The following is a 22,581-nucleotide window of genomic DNA, read 5'->3' on the forward strand; positions in this document are numbered from 1 at the left end:
TGCCTCTGCAGCCTCTCTTCCACTGCCTTCCCCACCTCTACCCTGGTTGCCACTCCTACCCCAGTGCCACGGGGAGCTCGAGTTGCCACCTAAACACAACCATCCAGTGTTCAGTCTTTTGGCTGAGCTCTTACCCTGCAGGAAAGACTACTTCCTTCCTCTCTCAAATGATTGAGTACCTACTACGTGTGGAGTTGGCCCTGTTCTACCTCTGGGGATACAGCAATGAACACAGATGCCTGCCTTCATTGGCGGGAGACAGACACTGAACAAGTAAACAAACAAACAAGGCAATGCCAGTCTTGATTCAACCAAAAAGATAAAATGAGGTGTTTGAATAAACTAACTTGGGGAAGGCCTCTCTGAGCCGAGACCTCAATGATGAGAAGGAGCTGGGGGAAGAGCCTTCTAGAAGGAGGAAAAGGCTAGCGCAAAAACTCTGAAGTGGGAAGGAGCTTAGCGTTCAGGAAGTAATGAAGAGGCCAGTGTGGCTGGAGCTTGTGGAGGGTGGGGGCGGGATGGGTGGAGTTAGGGCACCAGGGGAATGGGGGTGATGAGCTTTCAGAGGTGTAAAGGACCCATCCTTCCCAGCCCCCGCTGCTGGGCAGGCCAGGCCTGTGCAGAGGACAGGGCTTGGCTTCCCTCCCACATATGATGGGAAGCTGGGGGGAGCAGGGGAGTGGGGCGTGATGTGATCTGATTTATGGTGGTTTGGAAGCATTGCTCTGGCTGCGGCAAGCTGTGTGGATTGGAGGGGCTTGGGAGGAAGGAGGGGGAGAGGCGGGAGGAGGCGACTGCAGTGGTCCAGGCGGGAGATGAGGTACCTTGCTGAATGCTTAGAGCTCTCTGTGCACCCAGCCTGGCCATCTGTCTACTCCACCTCCCGGAAAAAGCTTTCCTGACCCCACCCACCCAGCCTCTCCCCTCCCCTCTGCCCCAGTCTTTCACCCTGTGGGTCTGTCTGCTGGTCTGTGAACAGCTGGAATCCCCAGCGTCGCCCCACCCAGGACCCGGCCTGCAGGAGGTTTCCAGGAAAGCAAGGCAAATGGATCCAAAAGCCCCACCTTCTAGGGCTACACACACAGCCACACGCGTGCTCTTCGCATGTGTCCCCACAGACAGGCACAGACACTCATTTGCATCTGGGGCAAGGGCTTGGAGGGCAGGATGGGAGATCTGGGGACAGGAGGCGGTCTAGGGCTTGCAAATGGTGGGAATGCTTCCTCCCGCAGGGTGTGTGGGCGACGGTGGCCACAGGACAATAACAACCTTAGCAAGACCTTGAGGTCTCCAGTCCTGAGCAGTGGCCAGGGGGAAGAGAGGGGAGCAGGGCCCAGCCCCGACAACTCCCTGAGGAGGTCCCTGGGCAGAGGCTCTGCCCCAGGATCCCTTGGGGAGCCGGCTCCATCTTCTTCCTGACCTTCTGGAGCTTTGGCTGTGGCAGAAGGAAAGAGCAGGACAGGACGGAAGCAAGCTCTGGAAAGTGGGAAGAGGAGGGTGTGTGTGGAGACCCAAGGCAGGCGGGATCCAAGCTTTGGAACGTTGGAGGTTTCCGGCCACAGAGGCAGGGCCTCGGGGGAGCCAAGAGAGGCGGGGAGAGACACACACAGAGGAGCAGAGACCAACGGAGCACGGACAAGACAGGAGCTGGGAGTTGGGAGGAGAGGGACCAGAGAGAACCTGGGAGAGGCACGGACCAGGGGGCTGGTGATCTGCACACACTCCGGTCCCCAGAAACATCCCTCTCCTCAGGGACATCCTTCTGCAGCCTTTGGTGCTCCGAGCCCAGCCTGATGCAGGCAGTCTGGCTCCTCGGGGCTCTGGTGGTACCCCAGCTCCTGGGCTTCCGTCATGGAGCTTGGGGAGCCGAGAGGGAGTGGGAGGGGGCGTGGGGTGGCTCCCAGGAGGAGGAGCGGGAGAGGGAGGCCCTGATGCTGAAGGTGAGTTAGGGGAGTGTTGGGACTCTAGTGGGGGGACCCGGCTGGGTGACTGTGGGCTTGGGAGGGGCGTAATTGAGGGCCAGGGAAATGGGCAACGGGAGGGATGGGTTAGGCTCAGAGGATGAGGGTGATGGGTTCAGAGTAGGGGCTCGGGGCAGAGAGCCAGCTTACAGCTGGAAAGGGGTGGCTGGAGTGTCTGGGGGGTCAGAATGCAGCTGCCAGGCTGGCCCTGACCACCCCTCCGCTGCCTCAGCATTTACAGGAAGCCCTGGGACTGCCTGCTAGGAGTGCGGACGAAAATCCCGAGGGAAACCCTGAAGGCAAAGGGGCCTGGGCGACTGAGAAGGACGGTAAGGGGGAGGAAGGCGAGGAGGAACCAACCACAACTCCCTACTTCAGCCCCAGCCCCTCTCCCACCTCTGAAGACACCTTCACTTATATCCGTGAGTAATCATTAGCTCCGCCCTGCTCCCAGGCCTCCGTGGTCATTTTCACAAAAACGAACCGTCCTTTCACTGCCCCGGGGTCTTTCAGTTGCCCACTGCCCAGCTCGGAGCCGCTATACCCCCAGGAGCTCCGGGTCCCCGGCCTTGCCTCTCCAGAGCCCGGAGTCACCGGCCCCTACCTTCCAGGGGTCCTGAGTACACACCCCCCACCCCAACTCCGCCCCAGAAGCCCTAGGTCCCGGTCGCCCCAGGTCCTCTGGTCCCCTGGCTCCGCCCCCAGGGTCACGGTCCAGCGTGCGCCCTGTCCATACGCAGTGGGTCGCCTGGCCGGCCTGGACGCAGGCCTGCACCAGGTGCACGTCCGTCTGCACGCGTTGGACACCCGCGTGGCCGAGCTGAGCCGGGGGCTGCGGCAGCTGCGGGAGGTGGCGGGTGACAACCGCGACACCTTGCAAGCCTTGAAGGAGGCGCAGAGCCGCTCCGAACGCGAGCATGGCCGCTTAGAGGGTGAGTCGCACCGTGCGGGGCGGGGAAAGAGGGACGATCCGGGTCAGGTGGGGGACTGGTGGCAAAAGGGGTTCGGAAAAGTCTGAGCAGACGTGAGGACCCTGGGTGCCAGGGGCGAGGGGGTTCTTGCAGATTTGGGGTGTGTTGGCTGATGGGGAGGGTGAATGCGGGGAGCAGACGGGCTGTGGGGAGGAATGCTCCCCACGGTGCTGTTGAGCCGAAACTACTCTGGCCGCACCACGCCCCCTACAGTCCCGCCCTAACAGTCTGGCCCCGCCCCTGGCGGCCCTGACGCCATCTCCCAGCCCCTGGCGGTTCTGAGCCCGCCTCCGCTCCGCCCCTGAGACGCTAATCCCGCCTCCGCTCCGCCCCGCACGCAGGCTGCATGAAGGGGGTGCGCCTTGGCCACAAGTGCTTCCTGTTCTCGCGCGACTTCGAGGCTCAGGCAGCGGCGCAGGCGCGGTGCGTGGCGCGGGGCGGAAGCCTGGCGCAGCCGGCGGATCGTCAGCAGATGGAAGTGCTCACTCGCTATTTGCGCGCGGCGCTTGCCCCCTACAACTGGCCCGTGTGGCTGGGTGTGCACGACCGGCGCGCCGAGGGCCTCTACCTCTTCGAGAACGGCCAGCGCGTGTCCTTCTTCGCCTGGCACCGCGCCCCCAGCCCCGAGCCCGGCGCCCGGCCCAGCGCCGCGCCGCACCCGCTCAGCCCCAACCAGCCTAACGGCGGCACGCTCGAGAACTGCGTGGCGCAGGCCTCGGACGACGGCTCCTGGTGGGACCACGACTGCGAGCGGCGCCTCTACTATGTCTGCGAGTTCCCCTTTTAAGCGGGCCCGGCCCCCCGCCTCTCCACTCCATCCCACCACCCGCCCTTTGCCTGGGCTGTGCACCCCGCAAAGACGCCCTTCTCTCCTTGCCCGCGGATGAAAGTGTGTTCTCCCTGGCTGGCCGATCCCTGGGGGGCTCCTGCGGGGCGGGAACCCCTTCCTTGCCTGTCTTTCCTGGAAGCGGTGGGCACCAGGCTAGGTCCGGCGCCAATAAAGCCTTGTGGAATCTGAGTTGAGCAGGCAGTGGAGGCACTTTTCGCCTTTATCTCTCTGCGGGGCTAGGCAGGAAGGGCAAGGTCCCGTCCGCCTTTTACAGGTATTCTTTGAGCCCCAGATCAGAGTGATGGACAACACGCGCATATGTACACACGGTCATCTGCTACTGCACACACATGTTTGGACTACCCGAGTGCACACGCTGCTGACGCCTCCACCCCCATCGTGCCCCACTCAAGGCCTTTGGGACCCAGGGCCTGTCAGTCATGGTCCCAGGCCTTGGCCTTGCTCCTGATCAAAGAGATCTGGGAGGCACAAAGGAGCTAAAGGCTCTGACAAGTCCTGCAGGAAAGACCCCCATTTAATTTTTTTTAGTGTGTCTCAAACTTGTTTCACCAGATGGTACCATAATGTCATGTAAAGTCATGACATTATGGTCATGACTACTCCCTTCCCCTTCCCCCAACTCCAGAGCATGTGTTTAGACACAAACATGAGGAGCTACCTAGCCTGGAAGCTTAGGCTCCCTCCTCATCCGTCCTCCATTCCCTGCCTGTGAGGCCATGAGCCAGTCCCTCCCTCCCTCTGAGGCTGTTTCCTCATCTCAACATGGGCACATGACCCCTACCTTGTATGGCTCTTGGGATGTTCACATGAGCCCAGGAAAGTGAGCATTTGGGAAATGGTGGAGCATAAGCCACACGCTACATTTTCTTCCTCACCATTCTTCGTACCTTAATCCCCTGGGGCAGTGAGGACACCCAGACCCATCTTGGGCTCAGCACTGTGGACAGCACTCTTTGGGGGAAGAGCTCTTTTGGAAACACCCAGTGTCTCTCCACATACTGGCATCAGGGTCGGGACCCTGATATCCTCATAGAGCCCAGGAATCGGAGTGTGACCCTGTCTGTCCTTACATCTCTGTCCCTTCCCCTTCATCAGCCATGGCAACACCCACCTAAAGTGTCTCCATTGGATCTTCCAGTGGGAGGAATGAGCCACTCTGTCATCTCCAGAAGGGGGGAGCACAAGCCACCCACTCCCTTTGGGAGTCATTTCTCAGCCCCACAGGCCCCATAGGAGGTACAGAAGAGGGAGGTAGCCTCTGGTCAGGAAGGCTTCGATCAGGGGACTGAAGACTTTGCTCAAAATTCATCCCCCCTCTAAGCTTGTTTCCCGGGGTTGCAGTGGGGCAGCAGGATGTCTTATAGAAAATCAAAGGGCAGATTCGGCAGACATTGATGAATATCTGATGTTGCTCGGGAGAGGTCCACCCTCACAGACCTGACATTCTGGGAAGTCAGTGGATGGGGGCAGTTCAGTGGTTACCTGCCTAGATTCTGGAGCCAGATGGCCCAGGTTCTAATCCTACCTCAGCCACTTAACCTACTGTGCAACTTGAGGGAGACATAACTTTGCTGTTCCTCAGTGTCCCCATCTGTATAATGGGGGTGATAACATCTGCCTCCTAGAATAGTGCCAGACACAGAGGGGCCTCTGTAACATCAGCTCTGATCCTTACTTGGCTATTTTAACCTCACCTTCACCTCTGCTTGCTCTCTCCAGACACTGTCTTTGCATATGCAAAAGTCCTTCCAAGAATTGGCTAATGTGTCACCCTGAACAACCTGCCTACCCCCTAGCTCCCACAGCAGGGTTAGGTGCTGCCTTTGGTGCTCCAGAACCCCGGACTCCTCTCATGACCTAGCTAACCCTGATCAGCCAGACTGGGGACCCTTGTGGGGCAGGGCTGGGTATGACCAACTCCGTGTCCCCAGCATCCCCTGGCATGTGGGAGTTCTTTGAATGAAGGAAGATGCCTGTGTGGGGCCATGTTGGGAACCCCGAGATGAATTGGATTTCTAACTGCTTCTCTTTCTCCCTGGCATCCCCCAGGCCTCAGTCAGGCGACTCACCTGGGCTCCCACTGGGTCGGGGGCTTTCCTCCTCAAGCCTTCCATCACTCTAGGTGCCACTGTTTGGTCAGTGTCTGTCATACCAGCCCAGGGACAAAGAGTTGTGGACACAGAGACGTCCGGGGTGGGGAGTGGAGGGCATTTGCAAGGACTGTTAACGCATCAGATCACTCGCCTGTACGCTGCTTTCTGGGCTGATTCCGGTCTGCATATGGGAACCCTGCTGCCTTCTCCAAGAAGCCCTCCCAGGCCTCTCAAGGGCCAGCGTTTGCCAATGCCACCTCTTTGGCTCTCTGTGGAGCACCTGCCGTTTGAGAGCTCCGAGCCGCGGACCGGAGAAGGCCTCGGCAGTTGGTCGGGATCAATGAGGTAAGGGATCCCAGGGAAGTGATGGAGGAAGGGCGCAAAGCCTGAAATGACCGAGCGGGAAGATAAAGAACCAGGGCTCCACCGGCCTGCCAGGACTACAAATCCCAGGAGGCTGAGCGGCAGGCCCTCCACCTCCTGCCCAGAACAACATTTCCCAGCAGCCATCGGGGGCTTCGTACAGATCCTCTCTCAAGCCCCGCCCCCTCCTCCACGTGGGGATCGCCTACATTTCCCTGCAAATTGGAGGACCACACGCAATCTCCAATCAGAGCTCAGACCCTGGCTCCCCACCCACCAGGTCTCACCCCGAGGTACTTTGGGAAATGTAGTCCGGTCCCGAGTCAACGGAGAGAAAACATGAATCGGCGGAGTCTAACATTCCATTAGGCTTAGAGAGTAATGGGTGCTCAGATCGTACTACGAGAGTGTTTCAAAATATGGGTGAATTTCCACGGGTGTATCATAAGCATTTTTTAAAAAGTGAAATCATAGAAAATATCAGAATGAAGAAAAAGTGGAAAGAAATAGTTCTCATAATTTGAGTTCTTGAGTATGTACTGAATTACAATATAAAACACAACATAAAAATTCTTCCTTTGGGGGATTCCCTAGTGGCGCAGTGGTTAAGAATCCGCCTGCCAACTCAGGGGGACACAGGTTTGAGCCCTGATCCAGGAAGATCCCACATGCCGCGGAGCAACTAAACTCGTGCGCCACAACTACTGAGCCTGCGCTCTAGAGCCCGCAAGCCACGACTACTGAGCCCGCACGCCACGACGCCTGTGCGCCTAGAGCCCGTGCTCTGCAACAAGAGAAGCCATTGCAATGAGAAGCCCATGCACCACAACGAAGAGCAGACCCCGCTCGCCGCAACTAGAGAAAGCTCGCACGCAGCAACGAAGACCCAACGCAGCCAAAAATAAAATAAATAAATTACTTAAAAAAAAAAATTCTTCCTTGGCCTGCAAAAGATTTGCTAAAAACTAGTCCAAACCAATTTAGCCTCTTTTAAAAGAACCAAAACTTTTTATTTGGAAATAATTTCAAACTTACAAATAACCTGCACAAATAAAAATAATATTTTGTATATGCCCTTTACCCAGATTTATTTATCGTTAACAGTTCACCCCATTGCTTTAGCTTTATCATCCTCAATCTATTGTCAACCTGAAAAAATAAAGTAGCAAGTTATTTTACCAGCAAAATGAGTTTATTCAGGAATAGCAGAAGAATTACAGTTCGAGCGGAGAAAGCTGTGGTGAACCACAGGCAAGTCTGAAGAGGTGGACAGCAGGTCAGCTTTTATTAGGTTTCAGGAGGAAATTGGGGAGGGTTGTTTTGAATAAGTTTATTGGAGAAGAACAATACTTTGAGGTTGTGGTGGTTTCTTTCTTTTCTTTTTTTGGCTCTGCCACAGGGCATGTGGGATCTTAGTCCCCCAGCCAGGATCGAACCCACGCCCCCTGCATTGAAAGCACAGTCTTAACCACTGGACTGCCAGGGAAGTCCCCGTGGTGGTTTCTTGTTGACTGCAATCAGTGGTTAGTGGTTCTCGCTGGGGCAAGGAGGAATCCTCCTCCCTTTTCTTAAAACCAGGAGATGAAATTCCCATGTGAAAAAATGTACTCTCCTGTCCCAGAAGGAAAAAAGTAACATTCTTATCATCATGCATAAGAAGATGAGACCAAGAGAATTTTGTACAAAGAATTCTATATGAGCAGACCTTGTTAAAATAATTTTTATCTTCCATCTTCCTTCTGGTTATTCAGGCTGCAATGTGTGGTATATGCATGAGAGCTCTCTCTTCTGGGCTTTCGGAATTCATTTTAAATGAAGTTTTCCTCTATTTTCACTCTATCTATCCAGTCAACCATCCATCCATCCACTCATCACCCACCGCTCCATCCTAACCCAATCACCAGGGACAAACCAAAGTCAGGTTTATTGACTCACTGCAATGAAAGAGACCACTTCCCAAAAAAGGAGCTGGATCGAGCTATAGAATTTGGGGGAGGAGAGGAATTTGAATGAAATTTAAGTGAAGCTGTGTTTTAATAGCTTGGGAGCAAAGCAGGGATTTGTATAAATGAGTCAACATCAGGTCTGGACTGCAAAGTGGACTCAGGGTCCTGTTTCCTTGGAAACTACAAAGTTAAGACAAATGTGGCATGTTGTGTCTAGAAACTCTATCTAAAGCTCTGTATTAGGGCTGGAAATGCAGGCTTCTTGTCTGTGTCAAAGTGACTTACATCTTACAGGCAAGAGTAGGATGTTTAATTTTTTTTTTTTTTTTTTTTGGCCACGTGGCACTGGCTTTCAGGATCTTAGTTCCCCAACCAGGGATTGAACCCAGGACATGGCAATGAAAGCACCAAGTCCTAACCACTGGACCGCCAGGGAATTCCCTGTTGAATTCTTATGGATATAATTTCAAATAGCGAAGTTTCCAAAAGCCTATGATTTTTGAGAACTAAGCTTCTCAGTGAGTAAAATAGCCCTAGTCACCCATAAAGGGAGTTATTAGAACACTACAGCTGCAGCATATCCCTGGGAGAGATGTTTCCTGTTAACTTTACAGCTGGCTTTATCTGTGTCCATAGATGGATGATGGGGCAGAGTTTTAATCCCAGCTGGTTTTCATTTCTCAATATACATATATTTTCTTTTTTTTAAAAAAAATTATTATTTATTTATTTATTTATTTATTTTTGGCTGTATTGGGTCTTCGTTTCTGTGCGAGGGCTTCCTCTAGCTGTGGCAAGCGGGGGCCACTCTTCATCGCGGTGTGCGGGCCTCTCACTATCGTGGCCTCTCTTGTTGCGGAGCACAGGCTCCAGACGCGCAGGCTCAGTAGTTATGGCTCACGGGCCTAGTTGCTCCGCGGCATGTGGGATCTTCCCAGACCAGGGGTCGAACCCGTGTCCTCTGCATTGGCAGGCAGATTCTCAACCACTGCGCCACCAGGGAAGCCCCATATATTTTCTAAAGCATGTAAGGGTTAGTTACACACATCATGGCCCTTTACCTTTAAATACTTCAGTGTGTATTTCTTAAGAATAGAGATATTCTCTTACCTAGCCTCCTGTAATCAAAAATCTGTGACTTGTTCTGTTCTTTTACTTTCTTGATAGTGTCGTCTATTGATTAGAAGTTCTTAGTTTTAATGTAGTCAAATTTCCAAGTGCTTTCACTTGGTACTTTGGGGGGATCATTTAAAAAATCCTTCCCTGCCCCAAGGTGATACAGTGTTAATACAAAAAAGTCAAGAACAGCATGAATAAGGAAAATCTATTTCTATTTCTCACATGAATCAAAAACATCCTAAATAAAAATATTACCATTTGATTTCATCAATATATTAAAAATATGATATTTGATGAGGTTATACGAGATGTGCAAGGTTGTTTAGCATTAGAAAAATCTATTAATTAATTAATTCACCACTTTGACAGATTAATGGACAGATGACAATCTTCATAGATGGAGAAAAAGCATCTGATAAAAACTTTATTCAACAGATACATTTTTCTGCAATGGGTTAAGCATCTAACTCAAATAGTGGGAAAATAAGCAATAAAGCAAAACCACAGAAACAAATGCAAAAGAAATGATTTTAAAAATATGGGCAGAAATCAATGAAATGAATGGGGGAAGAAAAGAAGATTAACAAAACCAAAAACTAGTTTAATTTTTGAAAAAGTTACTAAGATAAACTGACTTTTAGCAAAATCAAATAAGAAAAAAAGAGATAGGCTGCAGATAAAATACAAACTGTTAAAGAGGAAATAATATTGACCAAGGCAGAGATATAAAAAAGAACAAAATAGTGATTATGGCTAACAATGGGCTAACATTTAAAATCTAGGTGAAATGGTTAAATTACTAGAAAAATATAAAATGCTAAAAATTACACAAAAATAGAGAACTTGAGTAAACCAATAAGTACTGAAGTATACGAAGTTATAGTCAAATAGAAAAAGAAAGGTGTAAAGACTAAAAGGGAATAGAGAAAGATGTCATTATTTGAACATGGTATAATTATATACCCAGTAAAACCAATGGAATGAACAAACTATGAGAACAAATAATGAGAAATATCACAAGGTCCCCAGTTACAAGATTAACCTACAAAAATCAATTCCTTTGCTTTACACCAACAATAAACAAACATACAATGTAATTAAAGATACCATTCACCATCCCAACAAAATCTAGAAACCATCTAGGAACTGGCAAATAAGAAAACATAAGATTCTGTGGAGAAAACTTAAAATCTAATAAATAATTAGATTTATTGGATCTAAAATCTAATTAATAATTTAAGTTTTAAGAGAACTTAAAATCTAATAAATTTAATAAAACTTAAAATCTAATAAAGGACCCCAAAATGAATTGAATGAAAGCAAAGACATGCTACACTCTTGGTTGGGGTGAGTATATATTATACTAGTGTCAATACCTCACAAATAATTTATAGATTTAATACAATTGCAAAAAATTTCTACTTGGATTATTTAAACAGCTTTATTGAGATTCACATACCATACAATTCCCACAATTAAAGTGTATGATTCAATGGTTCTTAGTATATTGAGATGTGTACAACCATCACCACAGTGAATTGGATTTTCACCATCTCAATCCCTATACCATTCAGCAATCACCTCCCTATCTCCCCATCCGCTCCCAGACCTAAGAAACCACTAATCTATTTCCTACCTCTGTAGATTTGCCTATTACGGACATTTCCATTTATATGAAAGGAATCATATAAATATGTGGTCTTTTGTGACTGGCTTCTTTCACTTAGCATGTTTTCAAGATTTATCCAGATTGTGGTATGTAAGGTACCTCATTCCTTTTAATGATGAATAACATTTCTTATAAGGCTGATCTACTAGCAAGAAATTCTCTCAGTTTTATCTGGGAATGTCTTTATTTTGCCTTCACTTTTCAAAGATAGCTTTGCTGGGTATAGGATTCCTGGTTGATAGTTTTATTCTTTGAGCACTTTGAATATGTTACACCACTGCCTTCTGGCCTCCAACATTTCTGATGAAAAATCAGCTATTAATTTTATTGGGTTTCTTTGTATGCGTAAAGTCATTTTTCTCTTTCTGCTTTTAAGATTTTCTCCTTGTCTTTGAGTTTCAGCATTTTTACTAGGATGTATCTGATTGTGGGTCTCTTTACATTGATCCTATTTGAGTTCATTGAATCTCCTAGATATGTAGGTTGGTGTAATAAATTTGGGAGGTTTTCAGCCATTATTTATTCAAAAAATATTTTTCTATTCCTTTCTCTCTCTTCTCCTCTGGTATTCCCATTATGCTTATGTTGGCCTGTGTAATGGTGTCAATAAGAGCAATAGTTGTTACACCATCTGCTAGAGGCCTTCTATATTTGGGTTCAATACTTAAAAACATAGAATGGTTAGGAGAAAAGAATTGCCTATTCATCCTGTCAATTCTTTTAGCTTTCTTGGATTTTAAAATACTTAAAGTATAAAAAGGGTGCAAGGGATTTTGAGGGCGATGGAACCATTCTGTGTCTTGGTTGGGGTGGTGGTTACACAACTTATGCATTTGTGAAAACCCTAGAACTGCATCTAAAAGTGTGGATTGTACTGTATGCAAACAATGCCTTCATTTCAAAAATACTTAACGTAGATTTTTTTTCCTTTTTGTCTCGTATGAAGGATACAGATTTGACAACCTTAAATTTAAAACCTCTGTGTATAAAAAACAACTCACACTAAAAATAAAAGAGAAGAAATAGACTTGAAAAAAATTGTACCTTATGTGACAGAGATAATGTTAATAATCTTATCATATAAAGTGACAGAAGAGGGAACACAACAGTTGGATTCCAGGAGGCAAGTGGGCAAAACACATGAAAAGACAGTTCCCAAAAGAGGGAATATAGTGAGTAACCAACCATTTCAAGAAGATAGTGCATCACACAAGAAATCAAAAAATTCCAGTAAGTCAATAACCAGGAGAAATTTTTAAACTAGAAGACCCAGAGGTGGTGGGCGAGGCCTGCCCTGTTGTACATCCTCACATCCTTCTGGGAAAAAAAGCCAAGGTCTTTTCCTTTTTGGGGGCCACTTCTGGGAATCCAAAGAAATAATCCTAAACATGGAAGAAAGATTTATCCCCAAAGATGTTATTTGCAACACTATTTATAACTGCAAAACACGTGGTGGGAAAAAAAAATGCTTGTTCAGGAATCCCCTGGCGGTCCAGTGGTTAGGGCTCCGTGCTTTCACTGCTGAGGGCCTGGGTTCGACCCCTGGTCGGGGAACTAAGATCCTATAAGCCCTGCAGCACGGCCAAGAAAAACAAAAACAAAAACAAAGAACACACGGTGGTGGTCGTGGTGTCGGGGTGGGGACGGGGAGAATAACTTAAATTTGTGCTGAGATGGAATTGGGTGAGAATGTCACAATCTCTGCATTGGATACTATGATTTTTAAAAGGTTGAAGAATCTACAGCAGCGGGAGAAATACTTGCTTCTAGAAATCAGTTATGCAAAACAAAGCTACCCACTTGAATATATTATTTAGGATTTCACCATTGCAAGAAGCAATCCCCAAATCCAGGCAGCGAGTAGCCTGGTGAGAACAATTATCAGCTTACCAGCTGCCGGCGGTGTTGGTGTTCCCTTTGGAAAAAGGAACTGGCTTTGATAAAGGAGAACATCAAAAAGGTATATCGCATTTGATCTATTCTAAGAGTCACACTGTCTCACATCTTGATCCGTCTGAAACGGGGAAGCATCTTCCAGTGACTGGCACTGCTTGATTGCTCCTGGCAAGGCACGGACTCCTGCAGAAGGGGTGTCTGAAGTCTAGAAGAAAATCCTGCAGATCACTGCAGGGCACTCTGAGCCCCTGGGAACCAACTGGGTGTGCATGGGGTTGTGGGGTGTGGGTCAGTGGTGAATAAGTCGTGCTTGGAAATGCCCTGGAAATAGAAATCAGTAGCAGGCCACTGTATGTAATTGCAAAGCTGCCTCAAGAGCCCAGTAGCAATGGTTTTTAGTTTTCACCTGTCATCTTGAAAGAAACACTGCCTCACCAAATCTAGACCGGGGCTGAGGTTGGCAAATCATGGCCCACTGCCTGTTTTTGTACAGCCCATGTGTGCTAAGCATGGTTTTTACATTTTCATATGATCGCACAAAATCAAAGGAATAATGTTCATGACACATGAAAATCATATGAAACTGAAAATTCAGTGTCCGCTAATAAAGTTTTACTGGCATACAGCCATGCCCAGCCCTTCCCCTGTTATCTGTGGAAATGCTTCCCACAAGGCAGGGTTGAGTACTTTTGACGAAATTCAAGTGGCCCGCAAAGCCAAAACTATTTACTCTCTGGCACTTTACAGGAAAAAGTTTGCCCACCACTGATCTAGGTGGCACGGAGGATGGTGCTGTATATAATATATGGACATTAATGATTCTGAGTGATCCAGAAGAGCTGAGTCCTCTCAAAAAATGTCACAATATTTAGGAGACAATTGGAAATGTGAACACTGACAGAACTTATTTTGTATGTGTTAAGGAGTTATTCTTATTTTTTAGGTATGATAATGTTATTATACATTTTAAAAAAAATTTATTTATTTATTTATTTATTTATGGCTGTGTTGGGTCTTCGTTTCTGCGCGAGGGCTTTCTCTAGTTGTGGCAAGCGGGGGCCACTCTTCATCGCGGTGCGCGGGCCTCTCACTATCGCGGCCTCTCTCGTTGCGGAGCACAGGCTCCAGACGCGCAGGCTCAGTAGTTGTGGCTCACGGGCCCAGTTGCTCCGCGGCATGTGGGATCCTCCCAGACCAGGGCTCGAACCCGTGTCCCCTGCATTGGCAGGCAGACTCTCAACCACTGCGCCACCAGGGAAGCCCACTGAATGTCAGATAAACAACATTTTTTTAAGCATAAGTATATCCCATGAAATCTTTTTTTTTTTTTTTAATATTTATTTATATGGCTGTGCCAGGTCTTAGTTGCAGCGTACGGGATCTAGATCCCTGACCAGGGATTGAACCCGGGCCCCCTGCATTGGGAGCACGGAGTCTTAACCACTGGACCACCAGGGAAATCCCCCATGAAATCGTTAAATAAATTTTTGTTTACCTGAAATTCAAATGTAACTAGACATCCTGTATTTTCATTTGCTAAATCTGGAAACCCTAAAAGGAGTACATATTGTCTGATTTCATTTACATGAAACCTAGAAAAAGGGAAACTAATCTATGATATCAGAAAACAGATTAGTGGCCACTTGGGGCCAGAGGGAACTTTGGGGAATAAAATTGTTCTGGGTCTTAATTATAGTGCTGGTTACATGGATGTATACATTTAGAAGAAACCAAATGAATGTATGCTGAGAATGGGAAATTTTATTATATGTAAATTTAACCTCAATGCAATTGATTTTTTAGACTATTGGACCTTCCCAAAGCTGACTTCTTGACTTCTGCGTAGATGAAAACATTTCATGCTTCGTATTCTATTTGCTGGGAATCCCTTTCATGTATTTCTTTCCCACATTGGTGTTTGGAGCCTTATAGGTCTGCTGTTTTCTCTTACTTTAAACTGAGGCAATTTTGGTGCTCGGTTTAGGAAATTTCAGCTGTCCCAAACTGCTGGTAAAAGAAATCTCAGCAAGGTAAGAAGGAGAAAAGGCTCTGTCATCTCTGACAGCGATAGAAAAGTGGGTATGATCACCAGGGCCTTTGCAGATGCCATTTCCACTCTCTGGAACATTGCTCCCTCCCTCTTTGCCTATTGAAAATACCTATCAGCCTTCAGATCTCACCCTGAGTGTCACTTCCTCAGCAAACCTCCAGCCATGACACCACTTCCTTTGTTGCAATACTCAGCAAGTGTTTCTTCAGAACACTTAGCCCCATTTGTAAATAAACACATTTGTTGTCAGTGTATTTGTTTCATGTCTGTCTCTCTCAGTACTCAGTGTTTCCTGGAGGCAGGGACCGAGTTTGTGTGTGTTTACCCTGTTCTCCCCAACATGCAGCCCAGTGCTTGGCACACAGCAGGTGCTTGACACATAGTCAATGAAGGTTGAACCAAAGGGGCTGTTTCCCATGTGTATCAGTCAGCCATTGCCGCCAAACAAACCACCCCAAAACTTAGAGGCTTAAAACAACAACCATGTCTTCTCTCATGATTCTATGGGCAGTTCTGAAGGTTGGGCTGGGCTTTGCTACATATCCCTACTGACCCTGGGCATCTGGGGAACTACTCACACCTTAGAGCTTGGGATTCTATGGACCACCAACCCCACACACATACATACACGCATTGGGAGAATTAGTGGGGAGGACACATATTTTTTATGTTGGCTTATAAAAAGGAAAAACCTTACTCACTATTACATCCACCATCAGTTCCTAAGAAAAGGACAATTGGAGCTCCCTAAAGTAGGAAGGAGTAGGCTGAGTTTTCTTCCTGGGGTGGGGCAGGGGGCTGGGATACTAGAAAGGACAGATGAGGGGAATTGGAACAGTACAGCAAAAGGATGTCTCTGGAGCCCCTCTCTTCCTTGGTCCCCCCAAGGTCCCAGCCCCCAGGGCCTATCAGAACCCACATCTAATAACCCTTCATGGGCTCTGATATTGATCTCTGGGGCTCTGATGCGAATCAGATAATCCAACAAACTCGGGTCTAATTGCTACTGATCACTATCTCTTAATAGATGAGAAGCTTCTGCAGGAGAGTCTGCTTCAGTCAAGGTGGTCAGGGAAGGCTTTGGGGGAGGGAGGGAAATTTTTGCTGAGATCTCAAGAAAGAGTAAACTTTTAAAAAGTAGAGGGAAAGGAAGGATATTCCAGACAGAAGGAACAGTATGTACAAAGGCTCAGAGGTGGAAGGGAACACGGTGAGTTTCAGTAAGGGAAACAAGAGCAGGGAAGCTGCAGTGTAGTGAGTGAGAGAGAATTCTGGAGGGGTTGGCAGGGGCCCCACCACGCATGCCTCAGAAGCTGTATCAAAGACACTGGTCTTTATCCCAAGAGCGATGAGGACCCACAACAGTTTTTCAGTTGGACTTTTGAAGGATCATTCTGGCTGCAGTGTGACAAATGTCTTGTTGGGGGGGGGGCAAGTATAGGAGCAGGAAGATCAGTAGTAGGTGGGAGATGCTGGGCGCTTGGATGGAGGGGCTGGGGAGACAGGAAGAAATGCACAAACACAAGAGGCTTTTTGGAGGCAAAATCAACCAGGCTTTGTGATGAATTGGAGGTGGGGGAAGAGAGAGAGGTGTTCAAGGATTCTACACCCCTATCTCAGGTGAGCAAACTGAGGCTCAGAGAAGGAAATTTCTTTGTCCAAGGTCACACAGCCAGTGTTTCAACTAGAATTTCCACCTATGACTGTCCCATGTCTAAGCTCACATGCTTTCTCCAACACTAGATGTCTCTTCTCTCTCTACACTAACCCTTGGTGCTCACACTCAGGCTCAAGGCTGTAAATAACATTTAAATTCTAATGATGCCCACGTGTCTCTAGCTGGAAAATCTCTCCTGTAATCTCACTGCCAATATCTAACTGCCTATTTAGATGTCTAACAGGCAAACTCAAACTCAACGTGTCCAACACTCAATTCCTGGTCTTACCCCAAACCTGTCCTCCCCTCCACTGTCTTCCCCATTGGTTGATGGAGCTCCAACTTCCAGCTGTTCAACCATCTGTGGTCACCCCTGACTCTGCTATTCCTCTCACTCTGCACATCCAGCCCATTAGCAAATCTGGTCAGCTGTGCCTTCAAGATGCATCCAGGATCTGTTTCTTACTACCTCCTCTGATATCTATTACCATGATCTGAGGCACCATCATTGTTCACCTGGATTTTTGCAGAAGCCTCCTCAACTGGCCACTTGCTTCCATCCCAGCACCCTTCAGCCTAGTTTCAACCCAGAAGCTGCGGTGATTGTTAAAATCTAAGTGAGAACCTGTCCCTCCTCTTGTCAAGATTCTCTTGTGGCTCCTACCTCATTCAGAGTAAAATCTGGGGGAGTCCTCACTGTGGCCCACAAGATGCTGCATGAACTGACCCCATCCCCTGTCTCATCTCACCTCCGACCCCTCTCCCCATTGCTCACTGACCTTCTCACTGTTCCTTGGACATAGTAGGCGTGGGCCTACCTTAGGGTCTTTACACAGCTATTACTGCTATCTGCAATACTTTTCCTCCAGATATTCATATGGCTTTCTCCCTCACCTCCTTCACATCTTTGCTCTAATGTCACAGCATTGTTCTTCTGCATGTAAGGTGTCATATTTCTCTGGCTGCTTTCAAGATTGTCTAGTTTTGGATTTCAGCAGTTTGATTATGGTGTGCCTGGGAGTGATTTTCTTTTATTTATTTTGCTTGGAGTTTATTGAAATTCTTGGATCTGTAAGTTAATGTCTTTCACCAAATTTAGTAAATTGTCAGCCATCATTTCTGCAAATATGTTTCTGTCCCATTCTCTTTTCTTCTCCTTCTGAAACTCCTCTTATTTGTAGGGCAGACTGACTGATATTATTTTACAGGTGTCTGAGGTTCTATTTACTTTTCTTTAATATTTTTTCTCTCTGTTCTTCAGGTTGGATAATTTCTATCAATCTATCTGCTAGTTCACTGATGTCATTTCCAATTTTTTCTTTTTCTTTTTTTGGCCACACCGTGTGGCATGCTGGATCTTAGTTCCCAGACCAGGATTGAACCCCTTGCATTGAGAGCACAGAGTCTTAACCACTGGACCACCAGCACAGAGTCTTAACCACTGTCATTTCCACTCTTTTGTGAAGTTCAGCCAGTAAAATTTTCATTTCAATTGTTATCGTTTTCAGCTCTAGAATTTCCATTTGACTCTTTTTTTTTTCCAGTTTCTCTTTCCTACTAAGTTTCCCCAACTGTTTATTAATTATGCATATCTTTTCCTTTAAGTCTTTGAACATATTTGTATTAGGTGCTTTAACATCTTTGCATATTGCAATATCCATGTTATCTCAGATTTGTTCTTTCTTTCTCTTTCTTTCTTTCTTCCTTTCTTTCTTTCTTTTTTGCCATGCTGCATGGCTTGCGGGATCTCAGTTCCCTGACCAGAGATTGAACCCAGGCCACGGCAGTGAAAGCCTGGAACTCTAACCACTAGGCCACCAAGGAACTCCGTCAGATTTGTTTTCTATTGACCCCTTTCTTCGTTGAATATGGCTCATGCTTTCCTGTTACTTCACACGTGTAGTGGTTTTTAATATTTATTTATTTATTTATTTGGCTGCTTTGGATCTTCGTTGTGGCTTCTCTCTAGTTGTGATGCACAGGCTCCAGAGTGCGTGGGCTCAGTGGTAGCAGGGCGCAGGCTTAGTCGTCCTTCAGGATGTGTGATCTTAGTTCCCCGACCAGGGATCAAACCTGCGTTCCCTGCATTGGAAGGCGGATTTTTAACCACTGGACCACCAGGTGGTCCCTGTAATGGTGTTTAATTGGATACTGGCATTATGCATGATATATCGTAGAGACTTTGCATTGTGTTTTGTTCCTCTGAAGAGTGATTCTTGTCCTAGCAGGCAATTAAGTTGGCTGGACTCAAACTCCAAACTCTAATCTCTATGGTGGGCAACAGCTGAGATCTCTGCTTAGTTCTTTCAAATTCCAGCTGTTGCTTTTTCACCAGGCATCCTGGGATCTCCCCTGAACGTAAATAATTTAGTCAGTCAAGGATTTGGATGGATTTTATATGCAGATTTTGGAGTTTACCATCCCTGGGGCTCCCTTCCTTCCACAATTCCCTCCCTTCTCACTATTTTTCTGGCTGATCTGCCAGCTCATATCTCTCTCCTCTCACACCTGAAGCCAATGAGGATGCAGCAATTGCAAAATGCTCATACCCAAAAGATGCAAACTCACAACTGTGACCTCATGTGACCTATTAAGGGTAGACTCTCCTCCAGTTTATGCTCGATTTTGATCACTCTCCAATGTCTTCAAACAGTGGATTGATTTTTAAAGTTTCGTACAGATTTTATAAGTTTTTTAATCTGCCAGACTGTCTCACAAAGCTACTCTGACATACAAGTCAGAGGCCACTCTTTTTTATTTTGCATTACTTTTTCCCCACAGCACTTGTAATCTTCTAAAGTTGTACATCATGGATTTATTTATTATATGCACTGTGTTTCCCATCTGACATCTCCCATTAGGGTATATGTCCTATGAGGGCCTGTTTTGTTACATGACTCAGTTCCAGTACCTAGAGCAGTATCAGAGTGACATAATAAGCACTCAATAAAAATATATTGAATGGAAAAATGAATGAAGGGGTCTCAGAGGAGGCCATGGGCTCTGAATAGCAGTGAAAGGTAACTTGTAGCTCTGATATGTGGTCCTTCCTCTTCTAGGAAGATGAATTCTACCTCTGCTCCCAAATGCCATCCTCAGGAGACGGAGTGCCTCCACCAGCTGACCACAGTTATCGTGTCTGTGTCCTTTGTGGTAGGTGTAGTGGCGAATGGGCTGGTGCTCTGGATGACTGTTTTCCGAATGCCACGAACTTTTACTACCATCTGGTTCTTCAACCTGGCCCTTGCCGACTTCACTGTCTTACTGTCCCTGCTTATCACCATACAGAGTGTAGCAATTGGCCAGTGGCTCCTCAACGATGTGGCCTGCGAGCTTTACATGACCTTCTTGGCCCTCAGCTTCTTTACCAGCATCTGCCTCTTGGTCCTCATCTCTCTGGACTGTTGCGTCTCTGTCCTCTATCCTATCTGGTCTTGAAACCACTGCACTGCACAGCAAGCAAGTTGGCTGGCTGGCTGCTATCACTTGCTCTTCATACTTGATTTTCCAGAACACTGAAGAACAGAAAGGATGTGTCTACTGCTGCTTCAGTATCGACGTAGAAAATAAGGGGAAGGAGAATCCAGCTCCCAGGACAGGAAGTGAGTGGTTTCGAAGAGGAAAATGACTGTGACCATCATTCACCTCCTGCTGGGTTTCTTGGTGCCCTTGGTGATCATCAGTACCTGTGCCCACCTCATCTGCACCAAGCTCCAGCAGGAGGGCTGGGTCCATGCCAGCCAGCAAAGAGATTGCTGCTGGTGTTGGTGAGTGCCTTTTTCATTTCCTGGTTCCCGTTTAACATGGCGCTCTTGGTCCAACTGGAGCAACCACAAAACGAACCTGACCCTAAGATGCTGCTCATCCTCTGGGCTACCTTCTCCCTGGGCTGTTTCAACAGCTGCCTCAACCCTTTCCTCTATGTCTTCATTGGCAGAGATTGCCAAGAAAAGTTTTTTCCAGTCTTTGCCGTTTGCCTTGGCCAGAGCATTTGGTGAGGAGGGGTTTTTCAGCTAGCCTGTCCCCAAGGTGAAGCCCCCAGGGTATGATGGAAACCTTCATGTACAAGCTGGAAAACCTCCTGCTTAGTTTGCAGCCCCTTCCCTAGGCTGACTTCCAAGACTCTGCCAAATCCTGCCTCTTCTTTCAGGAAGTCCTCCCGGCAATCTCTTATCTAAATCTCTCCATTAGAAACATCTAGTTTTCCCCCAGTATCCATCCTATCCTTCCTTTATAGTAAGACTCCTACTTGTTTTAAACGATTCACGTGGTTAGCCAAGGAAAAAAAGACTACATTTCCCAGTGTCCCTTGCAACTAGATATGGCCATGTGACTCCTTTCTGGCCAATAGTATGTGAGTGAAAGTAATCAGTGTAATTTCCTTGAAGTGCCCTTAATGGAAGAAGCCTGCTCTCCATTCCTCCATTTCCCCCTTTCCATTGTCTAGAATGCAGATGTATCAGTTAGCTTTGCAGTGTAACAAATGTCTCCAAACTTAGAGGCTTAAAAGAATAACCTTTTATGATTTCTTTGGGTCATCAACTTGGGCTGGGCTCAGCTGGGCAGTTTTCTGTTTTGGCTGGGCCTCCTCAGGCATTTGTGGTCAGCTATGGGTCAGCTAAGTGACTCTGTTTCTGGGAGGGGTTGTTGACCTTCAGGTAGGATGATGGGATTGATCAAGCCATGTAGTTCTCATTGTCCTGCAGGCTGACTGGGGCTTTTTCACATGGTGGCTGGGGAGGGTTCCAAGAGCAAGAGGGGAAGCATAAGACCTACCCTTGACACTTTGCACGACGTGACTAGTTTCAAGGGGTGGGGAAATAGATTCCACCTCTCAAAGGGAAAATCTGCAAAGTGACATTGCAAAGGAGCATAGATACAGGAAAGTGTGCAGAACTGGGGCCATTTTTGCAACCTGCCACAGCATTTGTGGTGGTGAACTATGTGGAAAGTCACTGTGTCCCCGTACTAGGGCTGGAATACATCCACGCTGTGAAGAGAGAGATTTCAATTTCTAGCTCATTGAAGCAACTGTTGTTTTTTTGTGTCTCTGTTATAGCAGCTGAATCAATACCTTAACTATTATGCTGCCAACCTCCGGAACTTGTGTGAGCAACATAATAAATATCCTTATTGTTGAAGCCATTTGGAGTCAGGTTTTCTGTTACTTGAAACCAACAGCAGTCCTACTGATACAGATAATAAATACTCCTTTCTGGGAACAGAAATCCTGGTGGTCCTTGGTCACAGTGGACCATTCCTTTGGTTCTGGGTAGAGGCAAACATTTGTTTCATCCTAATCAAAAGCTATCATCCAACTTGTACGTAATCAGAAGCAGGTGCTCTGGTCCTACTCTGATTAGCCCTGAGAGCTTCCCACCTGGAGCCTCAGTTCTCTCGACTCTGTAAAATAAGACCAAATGCCTTCATCTTTCATGGATAAGGAGCGGACAAAATGATACAATGACTGAGTATCAGGAAGGATAGAAGCATCTTAAAAAATAAGTTGGGAAATTAGTTTATGAAAAAATAAAACTTTAAGATAATGTGGGCACAGAATAAAAAAGAAAATGATTCTCCATCTCCTCCGTTCCAACTTCTTTTCACTAGAGACTGTTGTCAGTTTCTTGTGTATCCTTCCAGATATCCCAGGTATGCATGCATCAGCATTTTCAAACAGAACATGTGTATACGTTATCTAACATTGTGTGTGTGCATGTGTTTTATTAAAATTATGTCTTGGAGATGGTTGCATATAAATACATGAGATCTGACCTTATTTTCAGTGCTGGTGGTCAAGTATTTCCTGGTCTGGAGGTACTGTGCCCAAAGTTATTTCATCAACCCTCTACTGATGAGCATTTAGATTTCTTTGAATATGCTTCAGTGATATTTTTGAAACTTAAAGTTATCCTTTATAACCCACATTTTGAGCAATACAGAAACAGAAGTGGAGGAATTGATTTATCATGAAGCGAACATCCATGCAAGTTTGCAGCTCATGGA

The 22,581-nt window shown here is 47.0% G+C and overlaps 2 protein-coding genes across 2 annotated transcripts; both read left to right on the plus strand.

The window, feature by feature from the left end:
* Positions 1 to 1,533: 1,533 nt before the first annotated feature.
* CLEC11A (C-type lectin domain containing 11A) lies at positions 1,534 to 3,950 on the plus strand. The gene is made up of 4 exons (XM_007179918.3): positions 1,534 to 1,940; positions 2,194 to 2,383; positions 2,702 to 2,893; positions 3,274 to 3,950. The coding sequence occupies exons 1-4, from the start codon at positions 1,794 to 1,796 to the stop codon at positions 3,717 to 3,719; spliced, it is 975 nt and encodes a 324-aa protein (XP_007179980.2). The 5' UTR covers positions 1,534 to 1,793; the 3' UTR covers positions 3,720 to 3,950.
* Positions 3,951 to 19,638: 15,688 nt separating this feature from the next.
* Positions 19,639 to 20,624, plus strand: GPR32 (G protein-coupled receptor 32). The gene is given in 6 exon segments (XM_028165938.2): positions 19,639 to 20,045; positions 20,047 to 20,186; positions 20,189 to 20,317; positions 20,320 to 20,528; positions 20,530 to 20,589; positions 20,592 to 20,624. Coding segments are annotated over 6 exon segments (978 nt in total).
* The last annotated feature ends 1,957 nt before the right edge of the window (positions 20,625 to 22,581 follow it).

Source organism: Balaenoptera acutorostrata, chromosome 19, assembly GCF_949987535.1.
Source record: "Balaenoptera acutorostrata chromosome 19, mBalAcu1.1, whole genome shotgun sequence".
NCBI lineage: Eukaryota > Metazoa > Chordata > Mammalia > Artiodactyla > Balaenopteridae > Balaenoptera > Balaenoptera acutorostrata.

What these genes read in the sequence shown, in the direction of transcription:
- CLEC11A (XM_007179918.3), top strand. Translation starts at nt 1,794, where the DNA reads ATGCAGGCAGTCTGGCTCCTCGGGGCTCTGGTGGTACCCCAGCTCCTG. An exon ending in GGGAGGCCCTGATGCTGAAG is followed by an intron (nt 1,941 to 2,193) that starts GTGAGTTAGGGG and finishes CCGCTGCCTCAG; the next exon opens with CATTTACAGGAAGCCCTGGG. An exon ending in AGACACCTTCACTTATATCC is followed by an intron (nt 2,384 to 2,701) that starts GTGAGTAATCAT and finishes GTCCATACGCAG; the next exon opens with TGGGTCGCCTGGCCGGCCTG.